Genomic DNA, 18,678 nt, shown 5'->3' with positions numbered 1-18,678 from the left:
GGCGGTAGGTCCATGAAATGTAAGGAGTCACAGCTCTGCTTTTAATCTGTGGGTCTCTATAATGAGGTCTCACTCAGGGGAAGGGAAATGGACAGGATTTGGGATTTTGTCACTGGCCCTCCAGGTAATCTGAGAACTCTGGGTCTCCCAGGAAGATAGGAAGGTAGGTTTAAGGGAGATACTATTTCTCTGCTAGGAAGACCCCCACCCTCAGCCTGCTTCCATCCATGGCAAAATTCCCAATCCTTTTTTTTTTTTTGAAAATCTTTTCCTTGGCTACAAATTCTGTTTCTTTTGCCCTTATTTCCAAATTCTTGCAATAGTGAGGCATGAACTCCTCTCTAGTGGAGCCCCTCAGCAAAAGCCAGGCAGAGATCCTTCCCCTAAATGCAGGGAGGCTGCACGCACGTCATGGGCTTGTGAAGGGTTAAGGGAGCCACACCCTCAGCAGGAACAGCTCTGGACTTTGTGCTGAGCAGCCATCTCTGGCCTGAGTGGCACAGGGAGCCTGGGCTAAAGGAGGCAACGCTGAGGAAGGTCGGATGGGGGACCCCAGGCTTCCCTGACACCATGGACAGTTCCTGCTAACAAGGCCATCTCTGCTCGCTTGGCATCTGTGGCTCCTCCACTGTGACAGACGGAGACTCCCCACCCCCATTTTCCAAGGGGCACCGAAGTACACTCTTGTTCCAGTGTTGGGTAAGTCCTGCCTTGACCTGTCACCCTGAGGTCTCTATTTCCCCTTTCTCACCTCCAAAGTCCTATTCTTAACTCCTCTCAATTCAAACTCAAAGATGTGTCCTTCCCTACCTCTGCCTCACACCCTTCCCTGCCAAGTGGCTTTAAAGACTCTCCCCCTCCCCTCTCTCTTGTGTGTGTGTGTGTGTGTGTGTGTGTGTGTGTGTGTGTGTGTGTAGATGGGATCTTACTTTTTACTTCAGGGTGGTCTGGAATTCACTGTGTAACTCCGGTTGGCCTCAGACTCATGGCAATCCTCCTGCCTTGGCCTCCTGAATATTGTGATTACAGGTATAAGCCACCATGCATGGCTACTTAGCTTTAATCTGAAATACAAGGGATACCGAGAGTATGGACTTCACGGGCTGTTGTAACTGCCTGGCCTGTGATGAACGCTGCACGCTTCCCAGAGACTGCTGATACCAGTGTTGGCGTTGCAGCCTAGGAATGTAGGAAGTTCCTGGAGCTTGGGAAAAGCAGAATGGAGGGAAAAGAAGGTCGCTCCCTTCCTTGCCCCACACGGGTATCCCTGTTGGTCTAGGGTCAACAAGCAGGAGAATGGGGGATGTCTTAAGAGTCCTGCTAGGGAGTGGCAGTGACCACTGTACTACTAATTCTGCCACCCGCCTGCTCAGTCCGCATGAAGAGGGTGTGTTTCTTCCCACAGAAACACCTGCCGCCTGCCTGCTGCGTGCAGCCGGCCCACAGCCCTGCCCGGCCCACGGCCCTGCCCGGCCCACGGCCCTGCCTGTAGCGCTCTGTCTTGTCCACCCCCACCAGCTACTAAAGAATGGGGTGTGTCTGCAGGCAAAGTCCATGCCAGAAGATGATAGGACTGGGTATAAAATCTGGAGATTTTACAAGGCAGGAGGGACAGCCAGAGAGACATGACAGTTAGGAAAACAAGCCTCTTCCGTGTCCTACGGGGAGTTTCGATCTTTTGTGGGGGACTATCTGTATTCTTGAACTCATCCCCTTGTCCACCATCATCTAAAAATGAAGTTCACCGTGGTAATGACGGGAGAGAGGCCTCTGGAGACAGGCATTGTGGAGGGTGCTGAAGTGGGGCTGAGCACGAGCACTGGGCGAGCGGCCAGGGAGCACTCCCTGAGGAGGGCGGGTGCTTTCGGTGCTCTGCTGAGGAACGAAGCTTAGGTCGCACTTCAGCCCTCCCCTTTAAGCACAGTTCTGCTCCCATATCGGTGCCTACTGATGCCACCCTTCCCCAGGTGGGTGGACAAACATGGGCCTAGCTAACGGCCATCCCACCCCGACCTAGGGGTCAGAGGGTCCCTCCACCTCCCTGGCTGGCCAGGCTAGTCCAGAGGCCCTTTTGACTAGAGGGCTCTTCCTCAGAAGGAAAAAGAGGGCCCTCGTAGGGACTTCTGCCCTCTTCTCCTCCCTCCATGACTTGGCCCTTAAACTGAGCAAGCAACAGCAATTTGCCATGTTTACGCCTAGGATCCTCGACTTTCTTGACATGCCTCTCCTGGAAGGCCCTGTGGGGGTGGAGGACCTTGTCCTCCTGGAACCCCTGGACGAGGACTCTCTGATCAAGAACCTCCAGCTTCGTTACGAAAACAAGGAAATTTATGTGAGCTCGGCATGGGTGCCAGGCGGTGGGGTACCCAGAGGGTTCTGGTATTCCTCTCACCAGGCTCATTTGCTTCAACCCCCCCTCCCCCCAACACTAGACCTACATTGGGAATGTGGTGATCTCGGTGAATCCCTACCAGCAGCTTCCCATCTATGGCCCAGAGTTCATTGCCAAATACCGGGACTACACTTTCTATGAGCTGAAGCCCCACATGTGAGTAATGGACCAGAGGAGGGCGCACAAAGCTCTAGCGTGGTGTCCACGGAGCATCTTAATCCCCCTCCCCTCCCCTCCCCCAAAGGAGGCTCTCCAGCATCCTCCGTCCCCTAAGAGTCCTTCCTAGGCCTGCTGCTTCCGGCCTCATCTCATGCACGTGAGAAGGGTGAACGGACCTAGTGCTGTGCATGGAAGGATGCGGTCTTGGGCTGGCCTCACACGGTTGTTGTTGCCTTCCTTCCTGCAAGCTATGCTTTGGCGAATATGGCCTACCAGTCACTGAGGGATCGGGACCGAGACCAGTGCATCCTCATCACGGGCGAGAGCGGAGCTGGGAAGACAGGTGAGGTGGCATCTGGCTTGGGGGGACCAGGGACTCATGTCTGGAATTGTCTCCTCCTCTCTCCAAGACAGGCCTGTCCCTGTCCTCAACCCCCTGTCTCCTCTTTAGTTTTTTTTTTTCCCTCTTCCTTCTTTAGGGATGTATTTATTTTATGTGTATGGCTGAGTGTGTGTGTGTGTGTGTGTGTGTGTGTGTGCGCGCGCGCGCGCGCGCGCGCGCGTGCGCGCGCGCGTATTTGCACCACATATGTGCAGGTGCCTGAAGAATCCAGAAGAGGGTTTCATATCCTCTGGAACTGGAGTTCCAGGTGGTTTTGAGCCACCTAATGTGGGTGCTGAGAACTCAACCTAGGTCTTCTACAAGAGTAACAAGTAACACTGGACGGTGGTGGTGCATGCCTTTAATCCCAGTACTCGGGAGGCAGAGGCAGGTGGATCTCTGTGAGTTCAAGGCCAGCCTGGTCTACAGAGCGAGATCCAGGACAGCCAAGGCTACTGAGAGAGAGAGAGAGAGAGAGAGAGAGAGAGAGAGAGAGAAGGAGAGAGAGAAGCAAGTATTCTTTTATTTTTATTTATTTTTTTAATGGTTTTTCGAGACAGGGTTTCTCTGTGTAGCTTTGTGCCTTTCCTGGAACTCACTCTGTAGACCAGGCTGGCCTCGAACTCACAGAGATCCTCCTGCCTCTGCCTCCCTGGTGCTGGGATTAAAGGCGTGTGCCACCACAGTTGGCATAGTAAGTGTTCTTTTTTTTTATTTTTGGTTTTTGTTAGTTTTGCTTTATTTGTTTGTTTGTTTGTTTATTTATTTATTTATTTATTTATTTATTTATTTATTTATTTATTTATTTATTTATTTATTTATTTATTTATTTATTTATAACTGAGGCACATCTTTCCTGTTTTTCTTACTGCTGTGGTGCGGGCGTCGCAGTCAGGGAGGTGGAAGTGGGTGTGCCCCGGCAGGGGACTCTGTGGTAGTTAAGGGTGTGGGACCCAGGGTGCTGTGGCCGGGGACTCAGAGCTTCCTATGCACAGAGGCGAGCAAGCTGGTGATGTCCTATGTTGCTGCCGTCTGTGGGAAGGGAGAGCAGGTGAACTCTGTGAAGGAGCAGCTGCTTCAGTCGAACCCGGTGCTGGAGGGTGAGCACTCTGGTCCCTACTCCCCCACCCCCAGTCTCTCCGCCTTAGACATGCTTCCAAAGTCACCACTCATCCCAAAATAGAGCCATGGGGGGGGGGGGGGCTGGGGGAGGCTGTCCGCGCAGGACTTCCCTCCTCCGGAGTCCGACCCTCTCGTCCCTTCCTTCATCCCCACAGCGTTCGGCAACGCCAAGACCATCCGCAACGACAACTCCTCTCGATTTGTGAGTGAGGGCACCTGCCCGGGAGGCGTGGGGGGTGCCGAGAGGGAGCGGGGCAGCCCGGACCCCTCCGCACAGCCGTGAGGGAGGGGAGTCAAGGCTTCCTCTGGCCTCTCTCTGCAGGGAAAATACATGGATATTGAGTTTGACTTCAAAGGATCCCCCCTCGGCGGAGTCATCACAAACTGTATGTGTCCCCGCCCGCCTCCAGCCCTTGGGGACCAGGGGCTCAGGGCGGAATCAGAGGGGTGCGGTGCTGTCTCCCGGACTCTGAGGAGGATGTCTCCCCACTCTCCCCCCAGACCTGCTGGAGAAGTCCCGAGTGGTAAAGCAGCTCAAAGGGGAAAGGAACTTCCACATCTTCTACCAGCTGCTGGCGGGAGCCGACGCACAGCTGCTGAGTACGCCTTCACCCTGGACGCGTGGCCAAACGCCCCAACCTCGTCCCGTGCCCAGGACGCTTGGCTCCTCTTCCTGCCTCCTCTCAAGCCCCCGCCCCATTTCCCCTGGCCTGCACCCCCACCCAGAGCCTCAGGACCCCCGGTTGAGAGCGAATCCTGTGCCTGCTCTGTTGTCTCCTGTGCTGGAGGAGTGCAGGGGACGGGCCTGCTTTGCCCGGCCGCTGCTCTCTCCCCGTGCCCAGCCTGGTCTGTAGACAGTTACACGGAGAAGCGGCAGGATAGTGAGCGTTTAGGATAGTGAGTGTTCAAGGATAGTCAGTGTTCAAGGACAGTCAGCATAATGTTCAGGACTTCCACGCATGCACGCACGCACACACTTTAGTGACAGACAGTGCCTGGGCGGGCACACCCACCTCTCCTAGGAGCTTCCCAGGGTTTCTGTTTTTCTTTTCTTTCTTTTTGGTTTTTGTTTGTTTGTTTTATTTTTTGAGACCAGGTCTCTCTGTGTAGCTCTGGCTATCCCGAAACTCTCTCTGTAGACTGTAGAGCAGTCTGGCCCCAAACTCACAGAGATCCGCCTGCCTGAAGGATTAAAGGTGTGGACCACCACCTGCTGTCTTCCCTGGTTTCCTTCCTTCCTTCCTTCCTTCCTTCCTTCCTTCCTTCCTTCCTTCCTTCCTTCCTTCCTTCCTTCCTTCCTTCCTTCCTTTCTTTCTTTCTTAAGATTTATTTATTTATTTATTGTGTTACAGTATTCTGTCTGCACATATCCCTGCAGGCCAGAAGAGGGCACCAGATCTCATTACAGATGGTTGTGAGTCACCATGTGGTTGCTGGGAATTGAACTCAGGACCTTTGGAAGAGCAGTCACTGCTCTTAACCACCTCTCCAGCCCTGGTTTTCTTTTCTTAGCTCTATAGAGGCTTCCTTCATCCATTCACCAAGGACCTCTTGAACACCTAATCAGCATTATGTTAGGGTTTAGCGGTAGAGCTGAGGATGACATGGGCCCTGTCATCAAAGAGCTCAGTCTCGTAGGGGTGGCAGGTGTGGTGTGGTTGGTACCAGTAAGCCTGTGCAGACAGCCTTAGGAGTGGACAGCGTGAATCTCCTTGCCTGTCCTGGAGGAGAGTCCACAACAGCCTGAGAACTGGCCTGGCCAGCGGGGGCTCCAAGTGAGCATCACTGAGGGGTCAGGTGGGACTTTGCTCTTGAGAGCTGTCTCAATCTCCGGTCCAGCTGTGAGAGAACCATGGACTCCTAGCCCCCAAGGCGCCGCCTCTTTGGTTCCTTGTTATGCTATGCTTGACTTTTGCATGGCTTTTTTCTGCTCTTTGAAATCTCTATGGTTCAGGAGACTCCGTAGGTCTTATCCTCCCACTTCTTGCCATAATGGCCTTTATGCTGTTCAATGCGCATGACTCACAGGCACTAGGGTTTTGTTCTGGCTGGGTCCATATCTGTTAGTTTAAGTTGAGTCTGGGTGAATCCCCTGGAGTCATTATTCCCGAGTTTTCTGACTCATTCTCTCTGGCTTCCCTTCCTTAGTAAGCTCCTATCTCAGAGTCTGCGTGATAGAGGGAGCAGATACTAAAACCCAATCTGATGTTTACTACCCTGATTCTCAGACCATTTGCATAAAATGTAATTGACATGCATCTAGTCTAGGATCAGCCTAACTCTTCCTATCTTAGGTGAACAGCTTGAGACATTTCCTTGACTCATTTATTAAAATGAAAAAAAAAAATCCTGTTTACCAACCAGGTACACAGAATATGGAGATGAAAAGCAGTCCCGACACACAAATCACTTATTGGGGGGATGATAGGGGAAAAAAAAAAATCAAAACCTAGCTCTCATGATGTGGGCTGGGAGAGTCTTATTTACCTCAGGGGAACACAAGAAAGCCATTCGGCTCAGCTGTGGGCAGTGGAGAGAACCTTCCAGAGGAGGCCTCAGGGCCAGTGAACAGATGCTGGATGTGTTGACAGACACAGCCCAGGGCGCTGAGTCGGGGCAGATGGGTGTTTTCCCTCCTTCCCTCACCTTCTTGCCTGAGTAGGAGAGGGGGGGGGGTTGCTTGATTGTTTTCATCGTTTAGACCCAGAGGGTTGGGATAAAAAATCAGACTCTTGTGGAACTCTCACAGGTATGAACACCCAAGCCCTAAAAACCCCTTTAAAAGTTAGTTTATCATCGTGGGAATCTCTTAACCCCATCCAAAGGAGACAAGGGATGGACCTAAAATATGACCCAGGGCCAGGGTCGTGGGGTGTCGGCCTGGCGCATTGCAGACAGCACCGGCTAACCCTTTTCTTCCACACCCGCCCTCCCAGCGGCCCTGAAGCTTGAGCGGAATACAAGCGGGTATACCTACCTGAACAAGGAAGTGTCCAGAGTGGATGGTATGGATGACGCCTCCGACTTCAGGGCTGTGCAGGTGAGTGGGGCGGACCGGGGCCCTCGAGGCCGCCGTCCTCTGAGCCCGGGCTTTGTGAGTGGAGGCATCGGACCGGACGCATCAGCTCAGCTGGTCCCTGCTCTTCTCCCCAAGAGTGCAATGTCAGTGATCGGGTTCTCGGAGGATGAAATCAGGCAAGTGCTGGAGGTGACGGCACTGGTGCTGAAGCTGGGAAACGTGGAGCTGGCAGACGAGTTCCAGGCCAATGGGATACCAGCGAGCGGCATCAGGGATGGGAAAGGTTGGTACCGCCTGGCTGGGGCCCACTCGGAATCTCCCACCCCGAGTCCAGCCTTGGGACCGGCTCCCACATGACCGAAGTCACCTGGTGCTCTTCCCCTCAGCCCACTCCTGCATTCTTCTCTGAAGAGGCTTCCCAATGACTCTACTGAAGCGCTTTGGAATGAGCGTCTGAAAATGTTTAGGCTTTGACCTGTGAGGGTCAGAGCCTCAGCCGAATCTTCTGAGAGTTGGGGACAATCTGGCCTGTTTCAGGAGATCCTCATAGGAGAGTAGATAGTCCAGGCAGTGTGTCTCATTCCTCCTGGGTCAACTGCAGTGACTTCCCCAGCCAAAGTGGGTCATTAGTCATCCCGGCTCTTCCTCCACTGAGACAAGGTCCCTCTCCAGCCGCCTTGTACTTCTTTGTCATTCTAGGTGTTCGGGAGATTGGGGAGATGATGGGTCTGAGTTCAGCAGAATTAGAGAAGGCTTTGTGCTCAAGAACCATGGAGACCGGCAAAGAAAAGGTGGTCACGGTACTGAATGTCATGCAGGTAAGAGCCCTCTTGAAGGAGCTGACTTCGAGGCTGTTCTGTGGCTACCACATTAATGAGACCACGCCCCCCACCCCAGGCTCAATATGCTCGGGATGCCTTGGCTAAGAATGTTTACAACCGCCTCTTTGACTGGATAGTGAACCGCATCAATGAGAGCATTAAGGTGAGAGATGCCCTTCCCCAAAGCCTGCTTCACCTCCTTGCCCTGGCTGCTAGCTCCATTCTCTGGTTTCTGAGATGCACGAGAGAGGGACACGAAGAGGGAGGAACACTTCCTCCTAGGAGTTTGAGGCCCACAGTCTGGTCCAGCTCTTTACCTGTCTCTCACCGTCACAAAGACCCTGAGCCTCAGTTTCTTCATTTGGCAGTAGCCACTCACAGCTGTGGATGCCTGCCTGCAGATCAGAATGGACATGGCTGCCGTGTGACTCAGAAGCTCCACTCACATCAATACGAATGATATAATTCGGTTCTTTTTTATGGCTGAGGAAAAGCCACGTTGCGCGTACCTTCTGCGTTTCCTCACTATCCCTACAGTGCAGTATTTCCCAACCCGCGGGTCGGGGCCCCTTTGGGGGCTGACTGACCCTTTCACAGGGGTCACCGAAGACCATCAGAAAGCACAGATACCTACATTATGATTCATAACGGTAGCAAAATTACAGTCATGAAATGGCAATGAAGATAATGTTGGAGGCCCGCACAGCATGAGGAACTGTATTGCAGGGTCACAGCGTTAGGAAGGTTCAGAGCCACTGTCCTAAGGGCATTTAATGTCTTTCTTCTTGGTGTGGTGGGAACCACCATGGAATCCATCTGCATCTTCCCTTTCCTCCTCTTCCTCCTCCTCCTCTTCCTCCTCCTCCTCTGCTTGTACTGCGGTTGATGCAGGAGGAGGGTAGACGCCCCAGTTCCTCTCCAGCTTGGTCCGGCTCATGGCATTCTGTTTGTCCCTGCTCTAATTCTGGCCCTGGTGTGCACCGGGGACCGGGGCGGGGGGCACTCCTCACGTCTGTCCTCCCTCCTCTTCAGGTGGGCACTGGGGAGAAGAGGAAGGTTATGGGGGTCCTGGATATCTATGGATTCGAGATATTGGAGGTGAGAGAGCGTCAACCCGCCTCAGTGGCCTGCTTCCCCACTTAGGGGGACGGGCTGGCCGTGGCTGAGAGAGGGAGGGGCTGTGAGGAGGACCGGCCTGACGTAAGCCACCTTCCTTTCACTCAGGACAATAGCTTTGAGCAGTTCGTGATCAACTACTGTAACGAGAAACTCCAGCAGGTGTTCATAGAGCTGACCTTGAAGGAGGAACAAGAGGAATATAAGAGAGAAGTAAGCCCGGCCTCCTGCCTGCCCTTCCAGATGTGTGCCTTTCTTCTTGATCACAATTTCCTTCTAATTGTCCCCAGATGGGAACACAAAGGACAAAATGTTTCCCTCTCACAGCTGAGCATTCAGCATTTCCAAGATTCCCATCTTCCCCGTCCCCAGCCTTCCACTCCCGGCCAGTTCAGACAGGGCGCAGATGGATGGAAGGGTGTTTGCGTGTGGAGAGTCCTGATAAGAGTGGACAGCTCCGCTCTGCCCGTGGCAGTCTGTAAGACAAATGGAGAGGGACATTTCCCCTGGGCTTGGCACCCTACACATCCCTTTCCGCTCCTTTCTCTGACACGTCAGAGTCCCTTGCCTTCCCCGGGGCCCTGGGTGATGATGTCTGCTGTTGGAGCTGCATTGTTCTAGACTTACTCACCAGAAGTGCCCCGCGGAGGAGCCGGGTTTCCACACCCCCTTCCCTGACTCAGTGTGAACCCCTCAGTGTGAGTCAGTGTACTCGGTGTGAACCCCATGGCTAGGTGTTAGGAAAGCTCTCTGGTTAAGCCAATCCACTTCCAAGTGGGAGCGCCGAGTCTCACTCCGTAGGCCTTCCGGAGATGCTCCCTGTGAGCTGCCGTCTCTACAGCAGGGCTTCCGGCAACGTGGCTGCAATGCAGAGACTTGAAAAAAGGTGTTTCACGGATTTTTTGTTTTTAACAACTTAAATGCTCAAAGATGATACATTCCTATATTTCAAATTTCAAAAGCTTTTAAAAGTAGGTGAGTAAAAGTCTCCTTTCACCTCTGCCCCTAAACTCTCATTTTTGCCTCCCCACAAAGACCAGAAGGTCTTTTACCTGTTTACATGCAAATATGTAAATAGACTTTTTTAAAAAATATATAAAACATAGATAAAAGCCAGTAAATGCACTGTGTTCTGTACCTTGTCATCGCTTAGCAAGGTAATCCTCTTTGTGGCTGTGTGGTACCACAAGAGGCCGTCTTACATTTAGCCTGTTGGGAAAGGTATTTTGGGAAGAAGTAGGAAAGCATCTTCACTTAGTTTCAGTCTCTTTTCTCTAAGAAACTGTGAGGGAAGAGGGAAAGACCGTGCACCACAGCCTAAGTTTGGGTCTGACCCCGCCTGAGTTGTCTGGCCGCTGGGAGGGATGATGACGCAGCCTCCTGTAAGCCTGATGTTCAGCAGGAGCTCAAAGCAGAGAGCGAGCCTTACTTTAAAAAATTATATGCTCTAAAGATAGGTGTTTATCAGTGGTTACTTTTTATTTTATTTATTTGTGTGTCTGTTGGGCATGTATGTATGTGTCACAGACTTTGTGTGGAGCTCAGAGGACAGCTTGGAGAAGTTGACTCTGTCCGTGAAGCATGTGGGGACCTGGGGATTGAACTCAGGGCGTCAGGCTTGGCAGCAGGCACATTGACCCGTGGAGACATCTCAGGCCTGGATCAGCAGGGTTTGAAGTGTGGTCCTGGGCTGGAAGCAACTCCACCACTGGGGGCAGGTTGGAAACTCCTGGGTGCGTCCCAGGCATGCTGAGTTGGAAACAGCGCAGGGGAGGAGCAGTCTGTGTTCTAGCAAGTGCGCAGTGAGCACCGTCGGATAAAACCACAGGTGCAGAGCTTTGCAGAGGCATCACGATTTGACTTCGTTGCTGGGTAACAGCCCTGATTCGCGCTCTCTAGATGTACTGATCATGTCAGAGCACTGTGGCCCCTCCTCTTCCCCGTGTACGGGATCCTTCTCTACCCCCGGTGGTGGGCTCTGTCCCACCCTGCACCTGACACAGCCTGTCCCTCCCAGCCTGCACCGTCTTCAAGTCTTGTCTCTCCTCTTTCAGGTGCTCTGGGTTACACACACACACACACACACACACACACACACACACACACACTCTTCACCAACCTGGGAGGGATGGGTTGTAAACTGAGTCAAACCAAGGTCCTCTCTGAGCGACAGGCCTTTCTAAAGTTCCTTTTTAAAAAATTTTTTTTTTAAAAGTTTATTTTATGTGCATTGGTGTGAAGGTGTCAGATCCCCTGGAACTGGAGTTATAGACAGTTGTGAGCTGCCATGTGGGTGCCAAGAATTAAACCCAGGTCCTCTTAACCGCCAAGCCATCTCTCCAGCCCCTCGAAAGTTCCTTTTAGGGTGGGTTAAAGGGAGCCTTTAGAAATGTCCTGGGCCTTGTTTCTGTAACTGACGACTCCTTGCCAGGGCATACCATGGACAAAGGTGGAATACTTTGACAACGGCATCATCTGCAACCTCATCGAGCACGTGAGTGGTCTCGGCTCTGGGACCTCCCTTTCCAGACTGCCTGAACATTTCCCCTCCCCTGTCTCCCTGTCTCCCTTCCCCCAACCTGGTGAGAGAGGGTTGAGGGACAGTAGTGATAATGTGGCCATCTTGAAGGACCAGACCAAGCTTACATCGATCTTGTTCTCTCGACCTAGAGTCAGCGAGGCATCCTGGCCATGCTGGACGAGGAGTGTCTGAGACCTGGGGTGGTCAGCGACTCCACTTTCCTAGCAAAGCTGAACCAGCTCTTCTCTAAGCACACTCACTATGAGAGCAAAGTCACCCAGAATGCCCAGCGCCAGTACGACCACACCATGGGCCTCAGCTGCTTCCGTATTTGCCACTATGCGGGCAAGGTGATGTAGGAGGGCTGTGGCGGGACTCAGAGGCAGAGGCGGGTCTGGAGGTGAAAACCCAAGTGCTGGAAGAAGGCTTCGTATGGGATCTGAACCCACATCTGCTCCTCTGCAGGTGACGTACAACGTGACCGGCTTCATCGACAAGAATAATGACCTGCTCTTCCGAGACCTATCCCAGACAATGTGGAAGGCCCAGCATCCTCTCCTTCGGTCCTTGTTCCCAGAGGGCAATCCCAAGGAAGCCTCTCTCAAACGACCCCCGACCGCGGGCACCCAGTTTAAGAATTCGGTGGCCGTACTCATGAAGAACCTGTATTCTAAGAACCCCAACTACATCAGGTGAAAAGCTGGGCACACAGGGGAATGTCCTAAACGTGGGGTGGGGTCCGAGCCTGGTAGAACATGTCTGTGTCGGGGAGTCTCAGGAATAGGATTCTAGAGGCTCTTTGTCATTGGGAGATGGGACCAGATGAGGAGCTAGGTGAGCATCCTGTGGCCGACAGAGTGTCATCCGAGGAGAGTGAAACTGGGAAGGGTCTCCTTTCACTTCTCCTGAAACTCCCATCTCAGGGGCTTGTGGGGAGCAGGCATGCGAGGACCAGGGCAGTGTCACTAGCTTGGAGTCTGCTCCTGAGCCTGCGTCTTCCTGACTTCCCGACCAGGTGCATAAAGCCCAATGACCAGCAGCAGCAAGGTAGGTTCTCCTCAGAGCTGGCGGTGGTCCAGGCTCGGTACCTGGGGCTGCTGGAGAACGTCCGGGTGCGGAGGGCTGGCTATGCCCACCGCCAGGCCTACAAGCCTTTCCTCGAAAGGTACCGATTGCTGAGCCGGAGCACCTGGCCTCACTGGAATGGGGGAGACCGGTAAGACCCAGTGGGGCGGGGGGAGAGGAGCTGGGCAGTTCTGCTGAGGAGGGTGCATGGGTTCTTGGGAAAATGGTGCTTCTCTTCAACAGGGCTTCAGAGGGATAGGGGAGACGTGGAGGAGGACTCTGCCTGGCGAACCTCACCCCCAGCTCTCTCTTCCATCTGCCCCTGTAGGGAAGGTGTGGAGAAGGTCCTAGAGTCCCTGACTGTATCTTCAGAAGAGCTGGCCTATGGGAAGACAAAGATCTTCATCAGAAGCCCCAAGACCGTGAGTCAGAAAGTGGGGGGCCGCCTTCGGTGGGGTTAGGATGTGGGGCTGTGACTAGCTCCCCTGAGAAAGAGGCTAGCGGCGGGGAAGGCAGCATCCAGTGCAGGACTGGATGGCCCACGAGGAAGGTGCCACCCTGGGAAGTGAGCGCTTGCCCTTCTGCCCGAAGCCAGGAGCTCACCCCGGGGCCTGGCCTGGCTGTAGTAGACACTGAAAGATGGGTGCTCATGTAAGAGGCAGGCTGGGGAGCTTCCGTCCGGCGTAGTGCAAGGGAGAGCAAGCCCCTGTTTGCCCCCACCCCAGCTTTTCTACCTGGAGGAGCAAAGGCGTCTGAGGATTGAGCAGCTGGCCACCCTCATACAGAAGGTTTACCGGGGCTGGCGCTGTCGGACCCACTACCAGCAGATGCGCAAGAGTCAGATCCTCATCGCGGCTTGGTTTCGGGGCAACAAGGTGCCACCTCACTCCCCGGGCACCACCCTCGTCACTCCCGCTGCGGGGGCATGTGGTTTAGGGTGTGGCTTTTTTTCTGACGGCGCCCCGTTTCCTACAGCAAAAGAAGCAGTATGGCAAGATGAAGGCGTCAGCCCTGCTGATCCAGGCTTTCGTGAGAGGGTGGAAGGTATGAAGGGCAGACAGGTCGTTGGGTTATGGTCACGCCGTGACACCGGGACCACCCTTCTGCTCTGGCCTGTCCCGCTGTGGATGTGCAGCCGTGAGACAGTGCACGGGTCTGGGTGTGTTTCTGCCTTTATCTGTTGGTGACTTCGAATCATTTTTCCTGTTATAATCTCAGCCCTTCATTTGTTTATTTATCTGTTTTTCTGACTCTGGTACTTTGGTTGGGGAAAAAAAAAATAGCGGACCTTCTCCTAGACTCTGTCTCACTGCTGACGTCTTCCTCACACACCCTTTCCAGGCCCGCAAGAATTACCGAAAATACTTCCGGTCAGGCGCTGCTCTAACCTTGGCGAACTTTATCTATCAGAGCATAGTAAGTGTCGGGGTAAGGTGTGGGTTGGCAGAGGAGTTGGGACAGTCTTGGGAGAGGATGGGGCGGGGGGTTGACTCCAAGCTTCCCCTTGGAGCGTCTTCACGCCATGAAATGGAGCAGGCTCTGGTGTCTGTGGCTGGAGCCACATCAGACATCACTTGACTCAGGTAGATGCTGTTTGTATCCTGTGCCAATGAAGAGTCCTGGTATTCTCATCCGAGCTGCGGACGCATAGACCTGGGGACAGACAGGCTGGGGCCAGGGCAGGGCAAGGGGATGGGGGAGCCTTCTTATGGAAGTGCATGATGAGGACACAGGATTAACCAGCCTGAACTCCAAGATCCATTTTGAGGTGGAAGGATCACATCTCCCTCCTCCTGTCTCCGCTGAACCCCCAGGCAAATGAGGAGGGGCATCTCTGGGAGGATCTGACAGAGGATGCCTCCAGCTGTGGATGGCTCCCAGCAGGATGTCTGTTAGATAGAGGTGGCACTTCCCAGAGGATATTGCCAAAACCACAGAGGAAACGGTACCCCAGTGAAGTCTCAGGGACAGGCCAGACAAGATGGGAACATAGGGGCCTTAGCCTGAGGGCCGCAGGGATGTGTAGCTGACCTTAGGCAACTGCCTTTGTTAGTTTTTCCGACCCTCACCAAGTGTGCTCAGTTGGGCATGAAGTGCCTTCATTTGGTACTCTGTCCTCCTAAATCCCGGGCTGTTTGATCAGGGAGGGTGGGAGTTCTGAAGAGAGGAGGAGGAGGCGGCGTGTGGCATCCTCTGCCCTTCTTCCCCGTTCCTCCCTGGCCCCTGGCCCCGCGCTAGCCTGGCCTGCTGGGCTGGCTCTGCCGCCTCCTCTCTTCCCCAGTACGTGCTGTCTCTCTGGACACCTGAGCTCCTCAAGCCGATTTTGCGCTTATCTCCTGACAGTTCCTTCTTTCAACTTTCCGTCCTCCTGGACTTTGTCAGGCAGCTGCTGAACATCACCCCAGGGGCTGTGTGGTTCAATAAATCACACCCTGAGAATCCTGGGTCACTGGTTCTCCCAATGCGTCTGGCCCTTGGCCGAGGCCTGTAATCCAGCGCCATTGCCCTTGAACACTGGCAATATGCTACGCTCTTCCCATGCACAACGCCAGGGCTTCTGACAGGCCTGTTACGCAGGCCCCCTGCCTTCCCCTTTTAACCTGACAGGTTAAAAAACTAAGACTCAGGCCAGGTGTGGTGGCGTGTGCCTTTAACTCCATTCGGGAGGAGATCAGCCTGGTCTACATAGCAAGTGCCAGTTCAGCCAGAGCTCCATAGTGAGATCCTATCTTAAAAAAAAAACAAAATAAAACAAGCTGAGACTTAGGGAGGCGGAGTAGTTCGCCCCGGGCCCTGTGGCTGATAAATGGTAGAGCTGGGATGTAAAGCATTTGATTTCTGAGCTGCCAGCCACTGCCTGAGGTTGTCCCTCTAACAGAAGTTCTGGCAGCCCGTGGCTCTAGGCAGGCTTAGACTCTGGGGAGCTAGAAAAAGTAAGCACTGGGCAACCCCGCACTGGCTGAAAGGCTCGTGTGGGAGATACTGGAGCTCACACACTGGCAGAATCCCGGGGGTCAGCAAGAAGTAGGCCGAGTGCCATTGTCCCTGAGAGCACAAAGAAGGAAGGACTGTGGCAGGAACCTTCCTGGCAGACTGAGGTGTCAGGCACCGTTGAGTAGAGATGGGGGCAGATTTGGTGTCTCTCCAATAACCAGCACAGATGATGATCCCAGCTCTGGGTCACTGTGACCTGAGAGACGAGAAAGCCAGGGGAACGGAATAGAGAGACTAGCTTTGACGTGGAATCACCCCGCCTCACTGCCCTGGGTGTCAGGGCCTCGTGTCCCACTGCTTTCCATTTCTGTCCTTACCTTTCTGCCCCAAAGCACAGCGCACAGGGACAGAGACCCCAGAGGCAGTCTGTCCCACCTCTTCAGCTCTGCTCTTGCTTCTCTGAGTGGCAGGACCTGGGTGTGAATCATACCCGCCCGAAAGTGGCTCCTCTCATGATTCCCTTCCTAACACTCTGCTTTCACCGCAGGCACAGAAATTTCTCTTGGATCTGAGGAAGAATTTGCCATCCACCAAAGTCTTGGACAACACATGGCCAGCTGCCCCTTACAGATGCTTCAACACAGCCAATCAGGAGCTGCGGCGCCTCTTCTGCCAGTGGAAGGTGAGGTCGGGCACCTCCCTTCTCTGTTGTGAACCCCCCCCCCCATTTTCCTCCTGGTTTCTTTTTTCTTTACTGTGGTAAAATATATACATAAGTAGCATCTGTCATGTTCCCATTTCTGAGTGTGGAGTTCCAGCAATCAGTGCGTTCAGGTTGTCACAAGGCGGCCGCCCCCAGCCACCTTCCTGCTTCTGCTCTTTGCCCTCCAGCCCTGCCCTCCCCCCATATCCAGCAGCAGCCCCACTTTCTGTTTCGATGACTTTCGCTTTTGTAGGAGACTCTTGTAAGTGGCATCCACACAGCATTTGTCTTTTCTGCGTCCGACTGACTTCCTTCACATCACAGTGCGGACTGTCCTTTCATTCAGGAAGTGCGTTCCGATGCCGCCCGTGTAGGCCAAGCCTGGGCCTGTGTGCTGGGCACTGTGCTCTCACGGGGCTTGGATCGGCTGGCGTCCGCCTTCTCTTCAACACCCCTCAGTTTCTGTCTCCCTCACTAGTGCTCCAGGCCCCTTCCTGTGTCCAGTCGCCGTCCTCCCCCCTCTGGCCCCCTTGCTTTCCACCTCCACGATCCTGCGTTCTCCTTTCCCCTCAGTGCAAGAAGTTCCGCGATCAGCTGTCCCCGGGGCAGGTGCAGGCGTTGAGGGAAAAGCTCTGCGCCAGTGAACTCTTCAAGGGCAAGAAGGCTTCCTACCCTCAGAGGTGAGGGCCTGCCAATGCTCAGCCGATTCTCTCACCCAGCCCGCCTCAGAGATGCCAGGGAGGACTGGAGACACCTGTCTGTGTCCCCCTTAACGACTCTGACCCCGCAGGGGTGTGGGGGGGGACCTGGCACTGGGAGGTGAGCGGGGCCCCGTTCTCACTGCCTCCTCCCGTGCGTCCCCAGCGTCCCGATCCCATTCCGCGGTGACTACATCGGGCTGCAGGGGAACCCCAAGCTGCAGAGACTGAAGCGCAAGGAGGACGGGCCTGTCCTGGTGGCGGACACCGTGAGGAAGGTCAACCGAGGCAATGGCAAGGTGAAGAGCCGCTGCGCCCCGCCCCACGGCGGGAAGTGGCCCGGGGCCGGCTGCGCATGCTCCTCCGTCCAGGGCAGGGCGTGGGTGACGATGCCAGTCCTCGCCGTTCCCTGTGTCCTCTCCAGACATCTGCCCGGATTCTCCTCCTCACCAAGGCCCATGTGATTCTCACCGATGCCAAGAAGTCCCAGGCCCAAATTGTGATTGGCCTGGAGAATGTGGCTGGGGTGTCCGTCACCAGCCTTCGGGACGGGCTCTTCAGCTTGCACCTGAGTGAGGTCTCTGGAGTGGGGACCCTGGGACCGGGGTGGACTGGATATGCTGGAGCCAAACTTCTCACTATGGCTGCTCCCGAGGGGGGGGGAAATTAATCTCTGCTATTTCCCCCCTGTTCCTCAGACGTCATTGGCAGACTCCAAGGGGGACATCCTGCTGGTCAGTGACCACGTGGTTGAGCTGCTGACAAAGATGTACCAAGCTGTGCAGGATGCGACACAGAGGCAGCTCTCTGTCACCGTGACTGAGAAGTAAGGCCATGAGCTGGTGACGAGGCACAGCCTGGGATAGATGACCGGGCTTCCTGGTCATGGTGACCGGGAAATTCGTGTGATCAGAAAGTGAAACAGCCTGTGTGTGTCAGGGCAGGGCCCGGAGGTTTCTCTTCGAGTTGACCACACCCCTGGACTCTGTGCACCCATCCGATGGGTGGGGGTGTACTGTCCGTCTGCTTGCTCCAGGGAGAGGGAGTCATCTGGAAAAGAGTCCGGCCCAGAGAACGGAGGCCCCAGCTCCAGTTTCTCTGTCCCTTCTCCCTCCAGGTTCTCAGTGAGGTTCAAGGACGGCAGTGTGGCCGTGAAGGTTATCCAGGGCCCCGAGGGAAGCAGGAACGGCAAGTTGATTTGCAAGAAGAAGGGGAGTCATTCCATGGAGGTGACTGTATAGTGAGGAGGTTGGGGCCTCCTGGAGACGGACGCAGCTTCTTCCTCTGGACCAGAACTTTTGTCTAGCTCTCCCGGTCATGAAGTGGTGCTTAGAGCTGAAGGATCTTTGAAGATGGCCTTTCTGTTCCCTGGACCTTCCCACAATCCTTTTCCAAATGTAGCATCCGCCCAGCTTCAGCCCATTTGCCCACCAATAAATCATGTGGTTCAGAAAGGTGTGGGCAGCGTTGGCCGGTCCGTGTTTGCTTACGTCCTTGCCTGGTTGCATATGCTTACTTATTTACTTGACTGATTTTCACCCAGCTGTCCTTGGGCCCTCCACCCCCACTCCCCCAGGCCGTGTGTCCCTTAGGCTCCTGGGAACCAGATAGTGCAGACAATAAGGAAAAGAAGGGGAATTGTCTCTGGCCTCCTTGACCGGCTGAGCTCTGGCGGGGTTTAGAGAGACTGGGGTGGGGGGTGTAGGAGTCCGGGATAGGGCTCAGGTCGCAGGTGGCCAACGAGCT

The 18,678-nt window shown here is 54.4% G+C and overlaps 1 protein-coding gene across 1 annotated transcript; it reads left to right on the top strand.

Annotated features, from left to right (window-relative positions):
- The first annotated feature begins 282 nt into the window (after positions 1–282).
- On the top strand, positions 283–18,390 carry Myo1a (myosin IA). The gene is made up of 28 exons (XM_028886209.2): positions 283–699; positions 2,200–2,332; positions 2,433–2,548; positions 2,800–2,894; positions 3,929–4,033; positions 4,211–4,257; positions 4,378–4,441; positions 4,557–4,655; positions 6,992–7,095; positions 7,210–7,357; positions 7,774–7,892; positions 7,972–8,058; positions 8,928–8,993; positions 9,120–9,224; positions 11,443–11,505; positions 11,682–11,882; positions 11,998–12,224; positions 12,548–12,748; positions 12,926–13,019; positions 13,323–13,472; positions 13,573–13,641; positions 13,939–14,013; positions 16,079–16,213; positions 16,808–16,914; positions 17,099–17,231; positions 17,357–17,509; positions 17,631–17,758; positions 18,050–18,390. The coding sequence occupies exons 2-28, from the start codon at positions 2,219–2,221 to the stop codon at positions 18,171–18,173; spliced, it is 3,129 nt and encodes a 1,042-aa protein (XP_028742042.2). The 5' UTR covers positions 283–699; positions 2,200–2,218; the 3' UTR covers positions 18,174–18,390.
- Positions 18,391–18,678: the final 288 nt, after the last annotated feature.

This window comes from Peromyscus leucopus, chromosome 18, assembly GCF_004664715.2.
Source record: "Peromyscus leucopus breed LL Stock chromosome 18, UCI_PerLeu_2.1, whole genome shotgun sequence".
Classification (NCBI taxonomy): Eukaryota; Metazoa; Chordata; class Mammalia; order Rodentia; family Cricetidae; genus Peromyscus; species Peromyscus leucopus.
Note: the sequence above shows the minus strand (reverse complement) of the source record. Positions and strands in the feature narration are given on the sequence as shown.

Bases quoted from the DNA above. Each gene is read 5' to 3' on its own strand.
- Myo1a (XM_028886209.2), top strand. From the start codon at position 2,219: ATGCCTCTCCTGGAAGGCCCTGTGGGGGTGGAGGACCTTGTCCTCCTG. The intron at 13,020-13,322 runs GTGAGTCAGAAA...CCCCCACCCCAG, and splicing joins TCATCAGAAGCCCCAAGACC to CTTTTCTACCTGGAGGAGCA. The intron at 14,014-16,078 runs GTAAGTGTCGGG...CTTTCACCGCAG, and splicing joins ACTTTATCTATCAGAGCATA to GCACAGAAATTTCTCTTGGA.